Source organism: Notechis scutatus, chromosome 1 (genome assembly GCF_049901735.1).
Source record: "Notechis scutatus isolate UNSWTSFEM ecotype Mainland chromosome 1, rNotScu1.2, whole genome shotgun sequence".
NCBI lineage: Eukaryota > Metazoa > Chordata > Lepidosauria > Squamata > Elapidae > Notechis > Notechis scutatus.
The window spans coordinates 60,974,233-60,996,898 of NC_142009.1; the positions used below are offsets into that span (position 1 = coordinate 60,974,233).

The 22,666-nt window shown below is 36.5% G+C and overlaps 1 protein-coding gene across 1 annotated transcript in view; it reads left to right on the forward strand.

Moving 5' to 3' along the window:
- The window catches only part of KIF6 (kinesin family member 6), a 76,153-nt gene that overhangs the window by 31,328 nt on the left and 22,159 nt on the right, over positions 1–22,666 (forward strand). Inside the window, exon 3 of the mRNA XM_087965477.1 lies at positions 14,466–14,516. Coding sequence (XP_087821603.1) covers positions 14,466–14,516 — 51 coding nt within the window. The remainder of the gene's footprint in view (positions 1–14,465; positions 14,517–22,666) is intronic.

Below are 22,666 nucleotides of genomic sequence, written 5' to 3' on the forward strand. Positions count from 1 at the left end.
GAGAGAGAGAGACAGACAGACAGAGAGAGACAGGTAGGTAGGTAGATAGATAGAATGGTAGATAGATAGGTAGATAGGCAGGCAGGCAGGCAGGCAGACCTTTTGGATGAATGCATGGATAGGTAGGTAGGTAGATCTATATTGGTGGATAGGTAGGTAGGTAGACAGAAAGACAAGTAGGCAGGCAGATAGGTAGGTAGGCAGGAAGGCAGGCAGACAGACAGACATTTTGGATGGATGGATGGATAGATAGATAGATAGGTAGATAGATAGATAGATAGATAGATAGATAGATAGATAGATAGATAGATAGATAGATAGATAGATAGATCTATATTGGTAGATAGGTAGGTAGGTAGGTAGACAGAAAGGCAGGCAGACAGGCAGGCAGACCTTTTGGATGGATGGATGGATGGATGGATGGATGGATGGATGGACAGACAGACAGACAGACAGAACGAATGCGACAGCAGTGGCACTTTGAGGAAGTAGAGCAAAGCCAGAGTGGGAATTGAAGTCCGCACAAGTTGCCAAGGTTGAGAAACACGGGCTGAATATATCAACCTAGCCATTCTGGTTTAGAGTTTAGCATGCTGTTTGATTCCGGCTTAGTCAATGAATAAACCATGGCTAAGATCTTCCTGCTCTTTAATGCAGCTGCCCTCTGCCCCTTCTGCAGCCCCCTGCAGCTGCCCCTCTGCCCCTTCTGCAGCTCCCTGCAGCTGCCCTCTGCCCCTTCTCCAGCCCCCTTTGGCATCCAATTTTGCAATGCCAACCTCCCGGGCAGCAATGCAGCTAACCTCACTCTCTTTGCTTCAACCCAAAGTCCACTTCCATAGGGCCAAGCAAGGGAGGTACTCTACACACGTTCAGAAATTCCCAACTTCAGTGAAGCATTCCACCCATCTTTATGCTCCACTCAGGAGGAGGAAGGTGTGCGGAAGCAGCCCAGACCAGGGAGGCGGAGGGAACAATTGCTTGGAAATTAAGCAAGCAAGCAAGCAAGAGCAGGGCTTAGTCGGAAGAACCCGGCTACAGAGGGAAGCTAGGTTCTAGGTTTGGGACAGTCACGTAGAGCTGAACTGAACCGAGCCACGTGCCTTGGAAAGCCTCAGCTGCACCCACCCGCATCCTGCGCACAAGCCCGGCTGGCTGGAGAGGCGGAGGCCAGGCAGGTGCTGCGCACTCCCTTTTCTCCTCCGGGGGAAGGGGGCCCTAACGCCGGACCATCCACCCCTTCCACTGCACGCCTTGGGAGGGTTTTGCTTTCGAGCCTTCTGGCGTGCCTCCGCCGCTTCCACCAGAGAGGGCAGCCTGCAAGCTGAAGCGCCCTCTTTCCACCACCTCCCACCTCTCCCCCCAGGCTTGGCAAGGCTCACCGTGCACGCGGGTTCCATATTCGAGGTGCCGGCTACGGAGCAATGAAACAATCAATGGGCTGCATGGCCAGCAGTCAGTGAGCCTGCAGGTCTGGCACCTTGAATGCCCCCTGCCACCTCTTAGCGCCCCCTGCCCCCCTTGCCTCTTACTGCCCCCTAAGGCAACCCCCAGGGGCGGTACTGCCCACTTTGGGGACCACTGCTCTAACTTGCTATACAATTTGGCACTTTTTGAACTGGTACCCTATTTCAGAGAAATGTGGTTTGGTAAAGGTAAGTGGAATAATTACTTCCCATAATCTGACGGTGCTCCTGTTAATGCATCCTAGATAGCTTTTTTTTTTTTTTTTAGCAGCTGACTAACTCTGCTATCTCCAGCTTATCTATGGTTGACAAGGATACCCAAATCCCTTTCATACCTATCATTGCCAGGCCAGGTTTCACCACCCTTTACTTAAGCCTTCAGCTCCCAATAGGCAGGCAGATTGAGTTGCTCACAGAATCATTCAGTGATTATCTATCTGCCATTGACTAGCTCAATTGTTAATTTGCTTGCCGTGAGTTGCACTGAATAATGAACCTTCAGTCCTAGGGAGGTTTGGCTGTGCTTAAAAGCAGAGCCAAAGATCAACAAAGACTAGCTAGAAAGCAAGAAATCCAACCATTTCCTGCTTCCTAGCTAATCTAAATCTCCCAGCACAGTAGAACAGCTGATGGTCGAAAAAATAGCAATTTAGCAGGCAAGTTTGTGGGTAAGGAGTGAGTGGGCGGGGAGGGTTCCCACAGGTCATGTGGGCAGCGCAGCCTTGTGTTTCCATGCAGCCTGGATTAATTGCTTTGGGTAGGTGCTCTGGGGATGAGATTTCTCTGCGGCCCACCAAAATTTTCTCACGGCCCACTGGTTGGCGACCGCTGGTCTAGACAGACAGTTTTTGATTCTGATGTGGATCAAGCTACATATATATTTTGTATTTCCTTTCATCAATTCCCACCCATTCTTTCCATCCAAGCTCCCACTGCTGCCAACTTCATATTAAACAGCAGTGAATATGACTCTTTCTTCACTAATTTGGTAGGACAAATTAGTTTTGCTGTTGTTGTGCCAAATTACTGTAGGTGTCAGAAGTTGATGTAATGGCCATATTTAGGGTTATACTCAAAGATTTTCTTTCTCTTATAAGAGGAATGTTCTTTTGATAGAATGAATCCCTGATAAAAATAGGAGAGAAATAAATATATTAAATTAAGTTGTTTGGTAAAGTATCCTAGATATTTTCATTATGTAGTTTCCATTTCACATCTAGCTCTTATATTAACTTTTGTTGATAGCATAGCACAATAAATTATAATATATAGTATATATATTTTACTGACTTTTGAAAAAATTGTGTTATGCCATAATATGATATGTTTGAATAGAGGTGGGCAAGAAATAAATCTAACTCTTACTTGTAATCATTATTTTTTTAAAATTATATATCAAAATAATTATAGAATTCTAGCCTTGAATATGAGCAAATAACTGCCTTGAATATGAGCAAATAACTGGCACTCTCATTCACCAAATCAAGATAAGGAAGAAAGAGTTTCCTTGCCTTAAGTCAGCTTCTTTAAATTGCTCTTAAAATAACCAACAAAACACTGGGAGGCTGTGTTGCTCTTGATTCTCACTCTCCCAGCACGGACACAAAGGTTGAACTGGCAACTCAAATCCCTTCTCCATTATATGGCTGTGGAAGAGTTACACTGTTTTGCATTCCAATTACTTTTAGATCAGGCTCTTCAGAAATAATTTTTGAGGAAGGGAATCTTTTTGATATTACTTCATTTTGTAAAATATTGGCTTAGGATATGTGAATCCAATCATTTGAATTTCTATGTTATAGTTTAAGGCAGGTTTCTCAACCTTAGCAACTTTAAGGCATGTGGACTTCAGCTCCCAGAATACTTCGGCCAGCATACCCAAACAAACCAGTCCACTGGTTTAAGGCTTACTATGTTCATATCCAACCAATTATGATGTAAGTAAAAAATTACAACTGTGCAAAACCTAGCTTAGCATAGTATGTAAACCAAGCTAACGTTCGTTGTTGTTTTTTCCTGTCTGTTCCAATACAGTGCCAAGATTTTGCAATTAAACTACGGCAGTGAAATGAACATATATTCACAGTAAACAATGAAGTATGTATTTTCCACTTAGAGATGCCCTGAATTATAAATATATTAATCATATATGAAAAATAGCAGCATGGAATTAGCAATACACATAACATTTGCTATAAGAACTGAGAGAATTATACATTGAATATGTAATTACACATTGAAATAACATAAAAGTAGACATCAGATAAGCCTCCCTTTGAATTTTCTAGCCAATTAAATAGTGCGCCTATATAGTATGTTTCACATTGATGAATATATTTTTAATGTTTACCAGACCTTTATTTCACAGTATTACTAGGCATAGGCATGAGAAAGAGGAGCTGCAAATCTTTAGTTTATTTCAGAAGTTAGTGGATTAAGATGCTCACTAAGGAGTTGTAATAAACATTATGTCTGAATTTTAATTTATATCTTATATGGGTTGTTCAAAGACATTGTTTGATGTTATATATACTTCAGAGCAATTTACTTTATTAACAGACTTTCATTTTGAGCCTAAAAATATTATAGTGGGACATCATATTTTATTAAAATAATAGTGATAAGTTCTAATCAAATTACCAAATGGTTCATGTAACGGTTATCTTTCATAGGAATTGCTACTTGAAAGAAGGAAATTGACTCTGGTTTGTACTTATTTTTTTCTGACAATGCCATTGACCTATTCAAACCAGATTTTGTAGCTGAGAAAAATGAAAGCCTTTGCTTTTTCTTCTAGTTGCTAATTAGGGACATGCATTTGAAAGAAAGAGTAATAAATTTAAATTAACCTCATTAATCTAACAAGCAGAGTTCAAAGAAAACAGACTTAGCTCTCCCGTATAATTTTTCTTTCCTCATTTTATCTTCCCTGTTCAGGCATGCCTTATGTCTTCTATCAAAAGTGTACACAGTTCTTTTGTTAATTTCATCTCCTTTCCATACCTTGGGATGATAAAAATGTCCAGAAACTGAGGCCAAAGACTACTAGATTAATCACAGTTCCAATGACAGCTCACCGCATGCTAAGTGAATTCCTCAAATCCCCCAAATGATCTTTTGCCAGAACACATAGAGCTACAGCATTCAACATTTTATTGGTGCTGTTATCTCCAAACCAAGAATAGCTTTCTTGGAAAAAATGATTTGGTATCTACTGTGGGAATATTTTTAGCAGCTTGTTTGGTGAGATTTCAGAAAATATAATTAGTAATAGAGATGTCAGCCGAGTTCTAAGTTCAGTTTTAAGCAAACTCTACTTAAAAGGCACCTTGTCTACAGTTCACATTATCAAGATCAAAAGGTGTATTTCTATAAGAACATACTATTGTTCACTGTTTCTTGGATAAATATTTGTATTTCTGAAAGTTACGGAAATGGCAGTACTAAATGTTTGAAGCATTTTGTTTGTCTATATAAAAGGTCCCATACATATAACAATGCTGGAAACATTTCCTAATTTGCCTTCATGCTTTTATTTAGACAGCAGTTTTCTGGGTTCATATCATGCACAAAATTTCAGACTACATTCTCATTATGTATGCTACTACACATGACCAGTAGTGAAAGAAATGCTATGGAAATAATAAGGTAATTTTTTGAACACCTAGTTGTTTACACTGCAACAAAGAAAAGAAAAACCACATTAGTATTCTATCAGCTGTTGATGGCACAAGCACATGCTTTTTATTATACAGAGCCTATTTATTTTCTCTTGGTGGTCATATACAGATGGAAGAAATTACTGTGATTCATACAGTATAAGATGATAGTCCTCAGCCTTTTCCATTCTGAAGCCATTCCCATAACTCTAGTAAAAATGCTTTGTTTTAAGCAAAACTTTCATAGTGATTAAGACAAAATTGGTAATAAAGAATATGTGATATTGAATTGATATTGTAATAGACATTGAACTGGAATGAACAAATGGATCTTGTTCAGTTTGCTTTTGATACCTTAGGTACCTTTAATTTCATTTGAAACTGATATCCCTGGAAGGTGGAAGTTACAAACACCTGTACCATTAAGTCTAATTTAATTGGAAGCTGTAATTCTCTACCTTTGAAGGGGTTTTCTTAATGAATTGACCTGAATATGATTGTGATGTTATAGATATCTTATATTATCTCTGCATTCTTCAAAATTGCTTGACAGTCAGCTGAATTTTGTACTCAACAAAGTTTTGTATTTCAACATGTGGATACTCATATGTTTATTGTGATAAACAAGCTTGTAATAGAAGCTATAAGCAAAGTTTAAAGGTTTTTGTTAATTAAGAAATAATAGCAATAGCACTTAGACTTACATATCTCTTCACAGTGCTTTATAGCCCTCTCTAAGCTGTTTACAGAGTCAGCATATTACCCCCAACAATTTGGGTCCTCATTTTACCCACCTCGGAAGGATGGAAAGCTGAGTCAACTTTGAGCCTGGTGAGATTTGAAGTAGCCTGCAGTACTGCACTCTAACCACTGCACCACTATGGCTAATTAAGAAATCTCTCCATATTTGTACTATAATAACACCTATTCTAAATTCATGTATGTCGTTATGCCCGCTAATATTCTACAGATTATTGTGTTCATTTCCGTTATACTCTAGCAGCTATATAACAGAAAATGTTGCACTCGGGAAAAATATAATGGTTAGCATCTGTGGTTGGGTAAAAGAGTTGATTGCATTTTTGAGGCATGCAGTTGGCCAGAGGTGTAACCTTTATAATGACCTAATGGTTGAACATCATATTTAAATAGCCCATTAATCTAACTGACCTATATACAACTTTTTTGCAACCATAAATGAAATAAATGGGTTTACCACAGCATAGGTTTAAATAAGTTAAACATTTTTTTAAAAAATCTTATACTTTCAAGCAGACAGCCGATATTGATATGCAGACATCAACAATTCAACTCTTTTCTGTGCACAAATCCTGAAGAAAGAGTAAATTACATGTGGTTACAGTCATAGTAATCTTGTTACAGAGCAAATATCGTCCAGTGAAGATTGAGGAGATGTTACATATTGCAAAAACAATTATAATGAAATCTTTCTCTGTAGAAATTAACATGACCTTTAAAATGCAATGTAAATGAATTGGGAAGATTCAATGATATATCCAAGAGGAAACTTAACATACACATATTAATGTAGGACAAAGAAAAGGTTCCCCTATTCTTTCAATAGTTCCTGCTGTCTCACTTGAAGGGCTCTAATAAATGCATCCAATTTCTATTTGAAGATCTCCAGGGAAGAACTTACTTCTTTCACCTGGCAGCCTTTAATCATTCCTCGCAATGCTTGGTTTCTAGATATTTCACAACTGCCTTAACATTCCTCTAACCCAGTGGTTCCCAAACTTTTTCAGTCCACCGCCCCCTTGGTGCTACAAACTCATCCTCGGTGCCCCCCACCCAGGGGTGGGATTCAAATTTCTGTGGGAATGGCCTAATTGGAGGGTGTGGCTTGCTGGTCACATGACTGGGTGGGCGTGGCTCATTGTTCATGTGACTGGGTGGCGTAGCTTGCTGGTCACATGACTGGCTAGTGGCTTGCTGGCTGGGCATAGTTTGCTGGTCACATGACGGGGTAGGTGTGATTTGGTGGTCATGTGACTGGGTGGGCGTGGCCAGGTGACTGGCAAACCAAATACAAGTGGTCCTCACTTTATGGCTGGTTGTTTAGCAAGTGTTCTAATTTATGACTGGCCTCCCCAGAGATACTTGACCCGTTTTTGGAGTTTTGACAGCCATGCACACACATCCACACACACTCCCCTCTAACCCTGCTGGAGCAGGTCATTGCACTAGAATTGGCAAAGTATCTCTGATTAGATTCTAGCAGTGAATAAAATCTAATCAGAGATGCTTTGCCGATTCTTGTTGATTTGTTTTATTTGTATCTCTTTATTTTATGTTGCTGAATTGCATTGACATGTGTGTCCCTTCTTGTGAACAACCCAGAAGCTTTTGTGATTCTTTGCAGCAAAAATTACCGACCTCTGGCTTTGCTCTACTTTTCAAACATGCCGACACTGCCGTGTTCTAGGTGCCGGCCCCACAGGTCCACCCCATTGAGCCCACTGCACAGGAGGGATCTGCCCAAGCAAGTCAACTCAGTGGGAGTTGAGAGAGGGAAAGAGAGAGAAAGAAAAGAGAGAGAGAGAGAAGGAAGAAAAGAAAGAGAAAAGGGAAAGAAAGAAAAAGGGGCAAAGAAAGAGGGTGGTGGTGGAAGGAAGGGACAGAAAGAAAAAGAAATAAAGGGGGGAGGGAGGGAGGAGAAAGATAATGAGATATCTATTCTAGTCCAATCACCTGCTCCAGCAGGGTTAGAAGGGAGTGTGTGTGTTCTTGTAATTTACCAGTAATTTACCAGAATTTTGGTTTTGCCTTCTACAGAATTGGGATTTTAATACATTGGGGAAAAGTAATTTTTTAGGGTGGAGATCTGGTTTAATGGATCCTGTTTAAAGCCTCAACAAAATGTGAAAGCTTCCTGATAGTCTTGACCATGTTTTGTCCACAAAATCTTTAATAAAAGCCAAAGATGTTTCAATGTGCTGGCAAAGATGTTTCAATGTGGAAAAGGGCCTCAGTCTAAATTAGGCCTCATTTCAATCTGATGCATCAGGTCTCTCTCTCTCTCTCTCTCTCTCTCTCTCTCTCTCTCCTCCCTCTCTCCTCTCTCTCCCTCCCTCCCTCCCTCCCTCCCTCCCTCCCTCCCAGACTGGCTTTGTTCTACTTTCCCAATGTGCCTGCAGGGCTGGTGCGTCGAACATGGATAGATGGATGGAGAGAGAGAGAGACAGACAGACAGAGAGAGACAGGTAGGTAGGTAGATAGATAGAATGGTAGATAGATAGGTAGATAGGCAGGCAGGCAGGCAGGCAGACCTTTTGGATGAATGCATGGATAGGTAGGTAGGTAGATCTATATTGGTGGATAGGTAGGTAGGTAGACAGAAAGACAAGTAGGCAGGCAGATAGGTAGGTAGGCAGGAAGGTAGGCAGACAGACAGACATTTTGGATGGATGGATGGATAGATAGATAGATAGGTAGATAGATAGATAGATAGATAGATAGATAGATAGATAGATAGATAGATAGATAGATAGATAGATAGATCTATATTGGTAGATAGATAGGTAGGTAGGTAGGTAGACAGAAAGGCAGGCAGACAGACAGGCAGACCTTTTGGATGGATGGATGGATGGATGGATGGACAGACAGACAGACAGACAGACAGAACGAATGCGACAGCAGTGGCACTTTGAGGAAGTAGAGCAAAGCCAGAGTGGGAATTGAAGTCCGCACAAGTTGCCAAGGTTGAGAAACACGGGCTGAATATATCAACCTAGCCATTCTGGTTTAGAGTTTAGCATGCTGTTTGATTCCGGCTTAGTCAATGAATAAACCATGGCTAAGATCTTCCTGCTCTTTAATGCAGCTGCCCCTCTGCCCCTTCTGCAGCCCCCTGCAGCTGCCCCTCTGCCCCTTCTGCAGCTCCCTGCAGCTGCCCCTCTGCCCCTTCTCCAGCCCCCTTTGGCATCCAATTTTGCAATGCCAACCTCCCCGGGGCAGCAATGCAGCTAACCTCACTCTCTTTGCTTCAACCCAAAGTCCACTTCCATAGGGCCAAGCAAGGGGAGGTACTCTACACACGTTCAGAAATTCCCAACTTCAGTGAAGCATTCCACCCATTTTTATGCTCCACTCAGGAGGAGGAAGGTGTGCGGAAGCAGCCCAGACCAGGGGAGGCGGAGGGAACAATTGCTTGGAAATTAAGCAAGCAAGCAAGCAAGAGCAGGGCTTAGTCGGAAGAACCCGGCTACAGAGGGAAGCTAGGTTCTAGGTTTGGGACAGTCACGTAGAGCTGAACTGAACCGAGCCACGTGCCTTGGAAAGCCTCAGCTGCACCCACCCGCATCCTGCGCACAAGCCCAGCTGGCTGGAGAGGCGGAGGCCAGGCAGGTGCTGCGCACTCCCTTTTCTCCTCCGGGGAAGGGGGCCCTAACGCCGGACCATCCACCCCTTCCACTGCACGCCTTGGGAGGGTTTTGCTTTCGAGCCTTCTGGCGTGCCTCCGCCGCTTCCACCAGAGAGGGCAGCCTGCAAGCTAAAGCGCCCTCTTTCCACCACCTCCCACTTCTCTCCCCAGGCTTGGCAAGGCTCACCGCACGCGGGTTCCATATTCGAGGTGCCGGCTACGGAGCAATGAAACAATCAATGGGCTGCATGGCCAGCAGTCAGTGAGCCTGCAGGTCTGGCACCTTGAATGCCCCCCTGCCACCTCTTAGCGCCCCCCTGCTGCCCCCCTTGCCTCTTACTGCCCCCCTAAGGCAACCACCCCCAGGGGGCGGTACTGCCCACTTTGGGGACCACTGCTCTAACTTGCTATACAATTTGGCACTTTTTGAACTGTGGTACCCTATTTCAGAGAAATGTGGTTTGGTAGAGGAAAGTGGAATAATTACTTCCCATAATCTGACGGTGCTCCTGTTAATGCATCCTAGATAGCTTTTTTTTTTTTTTTTTAGCAGCTGACTAACTCTGCTATCTCCAGCTTATCTATGGTTGACAAGGATACCCAAATCCCTTTCATACCTATCATTTCCAGGTCAGGTTTCACCACCCTTTACTTAAGCCTTCAGCTCCCAATATTCCCTTTTCCTTTGGATTTTAACTGTTTTGCCTGATTATTAGAGACACAAAAGCTTGCAATTGTTTTGCAAATCTTCAGCTGGGCTCTAATTGCATCAATATGCCTTTTGGATGTGATGTACCAGTTAATTAAATCTCCAATTACTGGAGAGCCAATATAAGCAGGCTGTTTTTTAAGAGCCACATTTATTACATGTTTTAAAAATGTTCTCAGATCAACTGTTTTCTAAACATTTCAAAGTCCTAAATGTAGATGAAACATTAATTTAGCCAGCTCTTTGTTCTTAATTGAGCTAGAACTAAAAACAAGGAATATGAATCAGAGTATATGGGGTTTTTTAATGTTTACTATTAAACATCTGCTTTATTTATATAATTCTATACAATATTAAAGGTATAGGACATACTCAGTCATTTATAAATAATTTTTCTAAAGGAAGTTGCTATTATCATCATGCTCTTTCCACTACCTTCACTATTTTGTATCTTTTTCAAATACTTAATTTCAATACAGTTTACCTAAGAAGGTTTGAACATCTGTTACATTAAAACTTGGTGGTGACAGGAATTCTTTCTAGCTTATTCACAAAATTGCTACTACTCCCATCTAACACTCCTTCAAGATCAGTGAGCCTCTTGAGGATATTCTGTAGAAGAATACACTGTAATAACAAATTCTATGAGGAACTGTTAAAAAAGTAGGTATATATAGCTTGCGGAAGAGAAGATTGATAAGGTTGTTTAAATATCTGAAGGGCTATCGTATTTCAGGGGGTTTGGACTTATTCTTATTTGCTCCAGAGGGTAAGACTAGAACTAATGGGATGGAACATCAAGGATGTTTATATAGATTAGATAATTTGGAAGAACTTCTTGACAGTAAAAGCAGACAATCAATGGAATAGATGACTGCAAAGAACCACTTCTTCCCCTTTACTGGAGGTTTTCAAACAGAGGCTGGATACTCAGCTATTGGGTATGGTGTAGTGAATTTGCTATTGTTGGACTTCACCTCTCAGATCTCTTGTGATTCTATGATGCTATGAATTCTATGAAGTGGACAATAGATTTCCACCAGTACTTCTCAGTTCTAACACTAAAATTTCTGAACATATCTAATAATTTTAATGAAGGAGGTTTGTATTAACATTCATTGAGCTTTACAAGATGTTCAAAACTTTCAAACCTTCAAGTTTGAAATACCTTGATTTTGAAACATTCCGGTCCAATCTCACTAAAACTGTTTCAACATTAGAACAGTTTGTTCTAACTTTATCAGTTATGTTCTGACCTCAAAAACAAAAGCATTCCAACCACCAAATTAAGGTCAGAATGGCTCATTTTCAGGTCAGTGTACTTTTGAAAAGGTGAGGTTAGAAAAAGCTCTTCTGTCATCAAATTACTTCCATTGATATTGAAACATTCAGTTCCATGGTTGGAACCAGCTGTTTTAGAGGTGTTTCAACCTTGAAATGTTTTGTACACTCCTTTATAAGATATATTGACAGCAAGTGATAGAATTTGACATATTTGAAGTGGCACAAATTGAAATTGTTATACAAAATTAAACCCCATTATATTTCCATGCTCCATTTCTCCATTCCATTCAGGGAATATATAATCATAGAAAAGGTTTTATAAAGTCATTAAAAATTGCATGATATAAAAGCCCAATTGCAATACTAAATGCATATACTGTACTTCTGTCAGCAAATGTGTTAGTGGAGTTTATCAGAATATAATCTACTTTCAGACATCAGTATTATTGTGGGGGGCAAATTTGAATCAAGATGATTGCCAGATATTGTTAGTAATAGTTTTCTACCTAATCTCACTGCATATTTGTAATCAATTACCTTGTTTAATTCGTAGTGAAATCAAAGTTATTCATAAATTTGTAGCAGATCTCTGGTATTCACCTTTGATATTTTAAGTCCCCATTATAAAGCATTGCATTTGGGATCTGGGTCTAATTTTAGATTTAATTTTCTGAGATAACTATATTAAAACATACTCATATACAACATTTTTTAAATATATGCTAGATAATTCTAATCAGTTATAGTTTCCAGTCTTCAATTTCCAGCTGGACATCTTGCAAAATTACATGTGGCAATTACATATTTTTTAAAAAAGTTTTATTACTATTTTTACCTTTCCATGCTTTAAAACTATGTTTGCAATATCTGTGTTCATTTCTAAATAGTACAGTTATTAATGATTCTATTTCAGACATAATTTCATGTAACAAAGTAGTGGCTATTCCCTATTTTATGGAGGAAAGTACACTTATATATCTATAGCAAATGAGATTATGTCAAAATGATAAAGTGCACATATTTGCCCCCGTATGTGTGTTGCAAGAGAATCATAACATCATGTTTTCTCATTTGCTCCTCCCTTTCATGGATCCCTATGGAAATTTTTTTTCTCATTTTGGCCTACTTTTGGCCTCTTTTTCCTTTATGAATAAGTTCTCATGAAATCGTTCTCATGTGTACATTATTCATCTTCATGTAACACATAGAATAAAGACATATATTTTAGCCAACACATTTTTTTCCATGAGAATAGCCATAATTATTCTGGAATCTTTTGCGCTCTCACATTTACCATATATGTTGCCCAGGAAGCTAGGAATTAGCATGAATCTTCTAGCACTAACAAAAACATTGTTTATAATGAAATTATCAAGATGATTTCAACACTTATATTGGTATATCTTTTTCTCTTACAGCTATAATCCAATGTAGAATATAAGTATGAAAGCTGTTCTGTATTACAAGCAAACTGGCTTGGGTTTGAATTTTATCTATTCCTAAAGAAATGCTCTTTTTATTTTTTTTATTTAAAAAGATTTGTTAAAAAAAGATGTGATCAAAATAAAAATAATTTATTCAATGATTAACTATTTTAGATGGTGTTTATAAAAATTTTATTCCTTATAAATGTCTGATATAAGGAAAAATTTGTATAGGAACTATTGAATGATCAAAAGAAAACCAGAAGATAAGATTCTTCGCATAGACATTATATGCTTCTTAAGTATATATTGCTAGCAAATTTACAGCCAGGCAAAATTCTGGAGAAGGGACTACCACTCAAATGAGGGGATGCATTATAGCTTACTGGTAGAAAAGATTGAGTCCCAAGCATTTCAGATTAAAAGGAGCAGATACTACACATTATAGTAGACTTTGGAATATGCTATTATTTAGTAATGGATAAGCAACTATAAAAAAGGTAATGGAACTCTGCTTTTATTTATGAAAACTGCAGCAAGACTATTATTATATGCTCAGACGTGGAAAGATTCTCACTATCTGCAATAAAAGAATGGTTGGGGAAGATGATAGAATTTTCCAAAACAGTTAAATCAACTTCTTTCATTAGAAAAAAGAAATACATTTATGATTGTCTGGAAAACCTGCATAGACCTTTTGCATGAAACAGAAAAAAATCCACTTATGATTTGTGGTTTGATGACTAAAAAAACAATAAATGGATAATAGAAAAAAGTGAGCTTTTTTGTAATCATAGTAATTTGAGTGAGAGATGATAGTAATTTTGAGTGAGAGATAATTTTGCAATTGTAGTTATATATCTTGCAAAAGAAATAAACTTTCAATTTTTTTATTCTTTCTGCACATTTTGCTTTTTTCTTTATTTTTTATGTGTTTTGTAAATCTTGAATAAAAAAAAATATATAAAAAAGAATATGTTATTATTTGAGAGTAGTATTGAATTTCCATTAGTGCTATCAATGATTTCCTGAAATTGTAGGTTGATTGACTTGCAGACTTTCATGTGTATCTCTCTCTCTCTCTCTCTCTCCCTTTTTCTTTCTCTCTCTGTGACCCTCTCCCTTTCTCCCCACTCCCACCCATCTATCAGAAGCTACTGATTTCCTTTGCAATAAATATAAATACTTATACACTTACAAAAATATCTCTTACTCAAAATTATATGGAGAAAGGTGTGTGTGTGTGTGTGTGAGAGAGAGAGAGAGAGAGTGTGAGAGAGAGAGAGAGATTAAGGAACACCACTGTTGCCATTCTCATGGAGTATTTATTTTCAAAATATGTACCAATGTCTCTAAAAATATTAGTGTCAAAGTAAAGAGAGGAATATTTTTATTAGTAATCTGTTGGGTCAATGTAAGGGAATATGCACAGTATGAGAGTAAATGGGAATATTGCAAAAAGTATGCAAAGTTATTATTTAAAAATTGAAAACTGAGAGTCTGAAAATTCTTTAAGTGATTTGGATTCTGTTTTTTGCACAGATCATCTGAAAGAAGAAATAATCCAGCGGCACATGCAAAAGGCAGCACAAGGTATGTATAATATTCCAGGTTAAAGTGTTTTCCCCAATGGTATTTGTTTGTAGAAGTTCACATGGTGTTAGTCTTTTTTTTTTTTGGGGGGAGGGTTTCTTTCATATTATTATAGTTCATGCAACAAAATTTTCACATCTTCTTCCTTCATTGTAGACAAATGTCCCACAATACTCACATTAGCAGCAGCAGCAGATTTAGCTATTTAAATTTCACTAGGGCTACTCTTTACCACAAGTTATGTAGTTAATCATCTGAGGCCATTTGGATAATGCTGATTTATGCCTAGGTTTGTTTTTGTTAAACATTATCCTGGAATGAACTGTAACACTACAATCTATGAGAGCAGATAAAAAAAGCAAGTGCAATCAAATATTTGCAAGCATCCTTTTAAATACATGGAGTCTTTTCAAATGTTTATGATTCTCATTCTTCTCTGAAACTGATGTGGGAAATACTACATGGAATAAATGTTAAGTAGTCTGTTTCAGGATCAAACATAATTGGCAATTTTGAGCAGATATTGACTGTATAATAATTTATATGCCATTAGTATATTTTGGTGAACTTCCTTTATATATCCTTCATACATTATATTATCAATGGGAGATCATAGTTTCATATGTTAACACCAGACATGTAGTTGTTTTGCTAATTTTGCATCTTCCAAGATTGTTTTTTTTTAAGCTCATTCATCCTTTTAAATTTATTGTAACACTATTGTGTGATTTAAATATGGTTATTTGTTTAATGTGCTCTGGGAAATGAAATCAGGTGTCTATTCTTCTGATTTTTTCCTAATAACTATAAAAGTATGACATAATAATGAAATAATCTCTTTTTAGTAAACATATCTATATATTTAAAATCCCAGGATAAAATTCAAGATAATGTTTCCTTGGGGATGTTGGTGTTACTGTTGTTAGCTACCTTTTTTTTAATTGAAGTGCCTTTCTTGAAGGAGACAAATTATAAACATTTTGAATAATAGCAATCTTTTTTCTCAGTGGGATATTCTTAGGATGCAGAATTTTCATTTAACAATATTCAGCCCTTTCTGTTTTTTAGAAAGATGCTTTATCTCGAGATTCTTCTCATGCCATCTCTGCATGCCAGATGACTAGATAAATGATTGGCATTTCCTAGTAACATACTCCTGCAGAATATTATTCTATATCTACTCTTACTCAGAATACAGAATAAAAAGTATTGTGGTCCCATTCCCAGCCATTTGAAGGGCTAAGAACAAACTACAATTCTATCAGTTACCAAAGGAAAATTTCCAAAAAATTGTTGTGGATGACAACAAATGCAACTCAGAGGCCAAGGGGAAGTTACTTTGGAGCAGCAATATAGGGAAGGCCAACAATAGGCGAAGTAATGATGGTGGTGCATGTGAAGATTGAATATGAGTTGGATTTATCTCAGTATTTCATAGTTAATTTCATTTCAGTGCTATAGTACATGTTTCTGAATATTTGTGTTTGAAATTGAAATAATAACAATCCACATTTGTCTGTGTTAGCTAAATATCTACAGCTATTTTTTATCATCACTTTCAATAGTGACTCCTAGAGGCATGTTAGAGCATTCATCCTATATAAAAAGGGGGGGAAATCCAATATTTCTATCAGCGTAGAATAAAGCAATTGGCATTATTTATTCTTAAGAGTTACTCTTGGAATTCTGAGATTGAAAAAATAGGTTGTTCAGATGATGTTTGTTACGAACATAGATTTTCCATTAATTCTGGAACAAGATTTTGGTAACATATCTGAATATGCACCTCAAAACATTCCATGAATATTTTGCCTTAGGGAAAAAATGAATTTATTCTGACTGATTTAAATCTTAAAAGCTTCATATTTCTTCAGTGCCATAGCAAATGAGTTTATTGGCAGGAAATCTGCAAAAACAGTGATGCAAGGAAAAATTAAAAGGCATAGAAAATAAATTTTCTTCATTAAAATAATTGCTTGTGTATTAAAGTTGAGTTGAACATATTAATTCATGATCCAGGGGCGGGGGTGGGGAGCAATATGTTCATCAATCCTATAAAAACAATTGTAATAATTATGTGCTTCAATTAAATATATGAAAGTAACTGTTAATCAATTATAATTAATAATTATAATAATTATTAATTATTAAATTTATATGCCATCCATTTTTCAGTTTGCAGGGACTCTGGGCAGCTTACAATATAATTAAATATGTTACCCAATAATTTTGATTTAGTGGAATAGGTCTGAGAAAACTGGTATTTTGGGACAAGGTCAATGAGAAGCTAAATTAACAAATATGTTAATGGCTTTAGTTAGTAATAGCATACTTCTAGTCAGTATTCATGTCTATCAATATAGTGTTCACACTGATGTTTTACAGCTATTGGCTTCAACCTGGCATTTTTCATATGTCTTGAGACTGCAGTTCCCAGAAATTACAGCCAGAATGGCAGGCTTTTTAGAAGTTAAATTTGCATCATATTTGAAGGCATCAGGTTGGGAAAGACTATTATGTACATTAGAATATTTATTAAAATTCTGCTTGTTAGTGGAAATTTTCAATAAATTTAAAATATAAAACTAATTAATTATAAAGACAAAGTAAAGATGAATGGAAGTGTTTTTCTGAATTATATATATATATAGCTCTACTTTTTGTAGCTGATGTCAAGTTTCAGAGAAAATTATGGCTGCCTTAGCCATTGCTAAGTATATGGCAAGGCTTCCCCATTTGACTGTCATTGGAGATATTGCTTTGGATCCAATGAATAGATACTTTGAGGAAACAAAGATGGTTAAAATTCCTTCCTGTAATTATATTATCAAGTTGTAATATGGCATCTTTCAATAAAGAAGAATTGATTTAATCTTAAATGATATACATGTACAAATTGCATACTTTATAGGTAACCCAGATACTGTGCATTTTAATAGATTTACCAGTTTCATGGACCACTTCTGATGTAATTGCAGATAAATTCTGATGGCTGGTGTAGATATATAAACATATCAACTACAATCATTTCTCATACATGAATATTTATGTCTAAAAGTTCAGTCTTGAGTAGTGTCTAAACAAGACACATGACTGTATGTTTATACAAAAAACATAGCTTCACTGTAAATTTAGATTAAAGATGATTATATCTCTCAAGCCCATGAAAGTTCCATATAGCTGAGGTAAGCAATGCACATTACGGAGTCGTTTTTAAATTTTTAGCAATTCAAAATGTCAGTCTCACTATATTAATTTTTGCATTTGTCATAATTTCAGTAATTTGTTGTTTGTTATAATTTTAGCTGAAATGTTTCCTTTCCAATTTATTCTATTTTTTCTTGGCATCTTTGATACATTCTTTCCCAGTCTTCATTTTATGCCCTTCCTTTCCCTTTTCTTTTTTTTCTTCTTTTTGTTATCAACTACTTTATCACTTCTTCCTCCCCCCCCCTTCTAAATTCTACCAACAATCTGGTGTAGTAATGTCCAAACATTGGTTTATTGTGTCATCTATTGTTTAAATTAGGTGGTTGTATCTTCCCTCTCTCTCCCTCTCTCTCTCTTTCTCATTGCTTTCTACCCATATATCTCTCTGAGCCTCCATTGTTTTTCCTGTCTCTTTCCCCACTACTGTTCTGTTTCTTTTCAATTTCTGTTTCTGTAACTAACTTATATATGTATTTAATTTATTATTTAGTTTAAGTCTGGAGTGATAATTAGAATGTGAAACAGGTTGGAAAACTGGTACCAACTCCATTGCACATGTCTCAGTTTAGAAAAAAACATAGCAATCTAAGCCTTCTCCCATTCACATTGTATATTTAAGTGGCTGGGTAAACCTCAAGATGTTTCAGTAAAGATGTAGGGAAGGACCATGAACAAATAGTGTTCTTGTGGGATCGCAAAGAGATTGAACAGGGCCCCAGCAAAAATGCTGCAGATCTTAGGTTCAGCAGGTCTGATTTATAATACCATTGAAGTTGAAATTTGGTGAGGTTAATGTTATTTTACTGGCATAGTATTCTCTAAATAAATATCCTTTTCAGCTGGTGATTGGCCAAGTTCTAAGAATGTTGCTGCTGTAGTCCTTTGAAAAATAGTTGTGATAAAATCTAATAACTATGTTGTGGGGTTTTTTTATTCGGCATAAATGAAAAGCAGAACAGAAAACAACTTAAGAATCTTATATAGTATGGACTTGTATATCTTAGGTTTATACAAAATGTTCCTGATGCAGGGAAAGTTAGGCACTTTCCAAATGTGACTTTTTCACACACATGCCCATAAAAATGTCTCAAAACTATTCATTCTTTTTTTTTTAACTCTTTGAATCTCTTTCAAAGGTTTTGGGAAAGACACTGTTTCAACCAGATGCAATAACATTGTACTAATGGGGCTTTTTTAATCATCTTGAAAGAAGAAGGAACAAAGAATAATTCCTTTGAAAAAAATATTCATATGGAAGACAAACAAAAAGTCATTTGAAAGACTTTTAGAAAATGCTTGAAAACTAGTGTGGGGCAATTCAGAAAAACAATATGTTGTTAGCATGAAATCAAACTTTATGGTATATAAAGCATAACAATAGGAACAAAACAGCTCTATTACACAAAAATAAAGTAAGAAGCATAAAAAGAACCTTGTTTGCCAACAAGTATGTTTTCAGTTCTGTCTTGTTAGCATAGTGTTATTTTGAATCTAGAAGCAAAGGGTTCCTCATTTTTACTTATATTACTGATTCCCAGTACCTTTTGCAAAGATTTCACAGTGTAACAATGTCTGTAGTTTATTGAAATGTCTTCCAGAAGAATTTCTAATACTGTTAAGCTTGCTTTCCTTTTTCATTTTCTGGTTGTAATAATGTAGTAAAAAAATAACATTTAAAGTAAATATAGGCCTTTAGTCCTGAAAAAATATCTGAGAAGTTGATATGCTTGCCCCAGATCAGACTATCAGTTGTGAATATTTGATAAACCACTGATAAATTTACATATTTCATCTATATTGATTTCTTCCTCAAGTACATGACACTTGGCAACTAACTAATTAAAATCAAGAAATAAATTACAAATAACATGAATAGCAGCTGAGCAACTGATCTACAACAGCACTAAAAATCATCCCATAGCCAACACCATCACAACTGCAAAAGCAGGTTTTTAAGGCCTTACAAAAAGCCTGCAAGGTTGGAGTGAGTCTGAGGGTAGATGACAAACAGAAAAGGCTTTCTTAAACTGCATTTATTGTATTATTGTTGACACCTACAAAGGTCCATTAGCAGATGCTGAGTGGACATCTGAGTCTAAATTTTGTTTAATATTCCAGACTGAGATATGTTTGTCTCCTGAACCTTTGGCTTTTAATTTTTTTTAAAAAAAATATATCTTTTTCTTTTTAAATTGGTGCCTTTCTTCCAGGAACTCACACAGTATACTTGGCACACCTTCCTAGCCTTTCTCCATAAACATGGAGTAGCTTGAACTGAGTTAGCTTAGGAACACCAGCAACAGAAGCACCTAGCTTCCCTGTCTGAAGCATGACTTGAATGTACAGTAGGTCTTCATAGTTCTAATCTAACTACATCAACCTGGCTATACACATTGATAGATAAAATGGCATATGGTAAAAGCAGATAGATGTGGTCCAAATATGATTTATTGGAATTTGTCAAGTTTTAACCTTCAAATCTTACCTCCTCCATAAGAAACCATCTGACAAATATAAACACATACAAATGCCTTTTAAATATTTTTAATTAGCTGAAATGCTTTATAAGGACTGTACCTAGAGTTGGTTCATTTCCTCCGGGTCAGAATAGCTGCTTTTATCTGTCACCTTTTGTGTGTGTGTGCGTGTGCATACATAGATTTGTGTATTTTAAATTTGAACTGTTTTCAATTATATAATGAAGTTTTACAAATAAGATTAATGTCTGTTACATCACTTATGTTAGGAACAAGTAATTTGTCCTGATTTTTTAAAAATGTGATTTGTCTGGATTCTGGAGACCTCCCCCCCCATTCTCTGGAATCTTGCTATTTGAAAGTGAGAAGAAAAGTGAGTGCCCGATGACTATGAGCTGAGCCATACTGTCTAGTTGATCCATTGCCAGTATGGGACAGGAACCACTTTTTGAAGTCAGAAATGGATGCCAGCCTTTATTCTCCTCCCTCTCAACATGAATCCAACCTCCATATACATTTTCCTTTTAAATCTGAAAACAGGCACTTATTTTTATGTTACCTTAATTTACCTCTGCTTGTCCATTTGCACTGGAGCATTTTACTTTCTTAAAAGCTAGCTGCAACAGTTCAATGGCTATTTTGCAGAGGCAGGAAAGACCTTCCAACTGAGTTCACCATTATTTCTAATATTTTCAGAACCATTTTCTATTGCAAAACTATACCGTAGTCAGTATTACTTTGTGAAGCTTTTAAAAATGCTCTTTATTATTTTTTATTTAATTTATTATTATTATTATTATTATTATTATTATTATTATTATTATTATTATTATTATTATTATTATTTTAATAACTGAAGTCCCATCATTTTCCCAGTCATTTGAGATAAGAGTTTCATTCCCAGCTCCAAAAGGGAATTGTCAATCACTTTCCTGAAAGAAAAAAGTGGAAGGGAATACATATAGTGATCATATAGTGATCACCATATAGTGATCCACTACTATTTCATGGAGTGGGGAGATATTAAGCAAGATTTCCACAGAGATCAGCAAATTTATGCCTATCAGGGAAAATCCATAAGAATTACAAGTGCATGTGTCTGTTGGTGCACATGTATATGCAACTATGTGTTTGTGTATTTCAATGCTGCAACTTTTTTTTAGTAAATTAAATATTAAGGGTTTACTGAATATCTGTGAGTAAATTTCATTAAAATATGTTAAGGTTGTACATCAGGCCTGTCAAACTGGTGGCCCACGGGCCAGAAACATCACGCACAGGTCACGCCCATCCCAGCTCCGCAAAGGCAAAAAAAGTCACAATGTGTCATGATCCATCTGTGTTGTACATCATTACCAGTGTAGCCAACATTTGAACAAATGTACTGGATTGCCCTGTTAAAATTAATTTGGGATTCTAGAAATTAGGAAATTAGTAGGGGAAAATATTGTAGAAAATATAGAAACAATAAAAACAGATAAATAAAGGTCATCCAAATATCAGTTGGATATTGAGAATTATTTTTAAAAATAAAGTATCAGAGAGAATCCCAATACATACTAGAGTAGGAACCATAGTAGGTTTACAATAAACCAATAAAGCTTTACATGCAAAATTTCTTCTTGTAATTTACTTCTTGTAAGTTTAGTATGAATCAATCAATGTTTGGAGCTGGGACCAGCTAAGAAACTAACAGTTGACTGTCAGCTTCAGTTCTACTTATAGATAAAAAGCACTAGATTTCAGGATGACCAACCCTGGCAGTTGTAAAAGAAGAATGAATTGGGTTGATGTACTAACTAAACCATAGTATAGTTTTTTAGTTTTGGCTTACCACATATTTCATGCCAACCATTATGGTTAGCTGGTCATGGTTTAAGCTTAGCATGTTAATAGCTAGGTCATTGCATATTTCATTAAATAGGGAATTATAAGCAGGAGATAAATTTGAAATATTATTCAGTCCAGAGAGGCACTGAAAAGTAAATTATATTAGTAACAATAGATTGCCAGAGAATATTCATAATAAATTCTACAGTGCATTTTGAGGGCTTTACTGATCTTTCTTCTGAAGCTATCAACCTTTTTACAATTTACACATTTAAAGATGAAATGTATTTGGCTTCCATACCAGTTACAGTTCAAAAGGCATTAAAGGGCATATAAATATAATAAATAAATAAAATAGTTTATTAAAAGATGACATTTCTTTTGTTTACTAAGAAAATATTTGTATAATTCATGAATTATTAATTCAATATCTTCACTTCATCAACTTTGTATGTCTTTGCCAAGAACAGAAAGGATGGAAGAAAATTTTACTGTAAAGGAAATAAAGCACATAGTAAAGGAAATCCCAGGTATTTTCTCAGCAGCATCACTGGGAGAAATGCAAAAGAGTAATATTAAAAGGAAAATAATTTTGTTGAAGACAAGTAAGAGTAGAATATTAAGAGATGAATT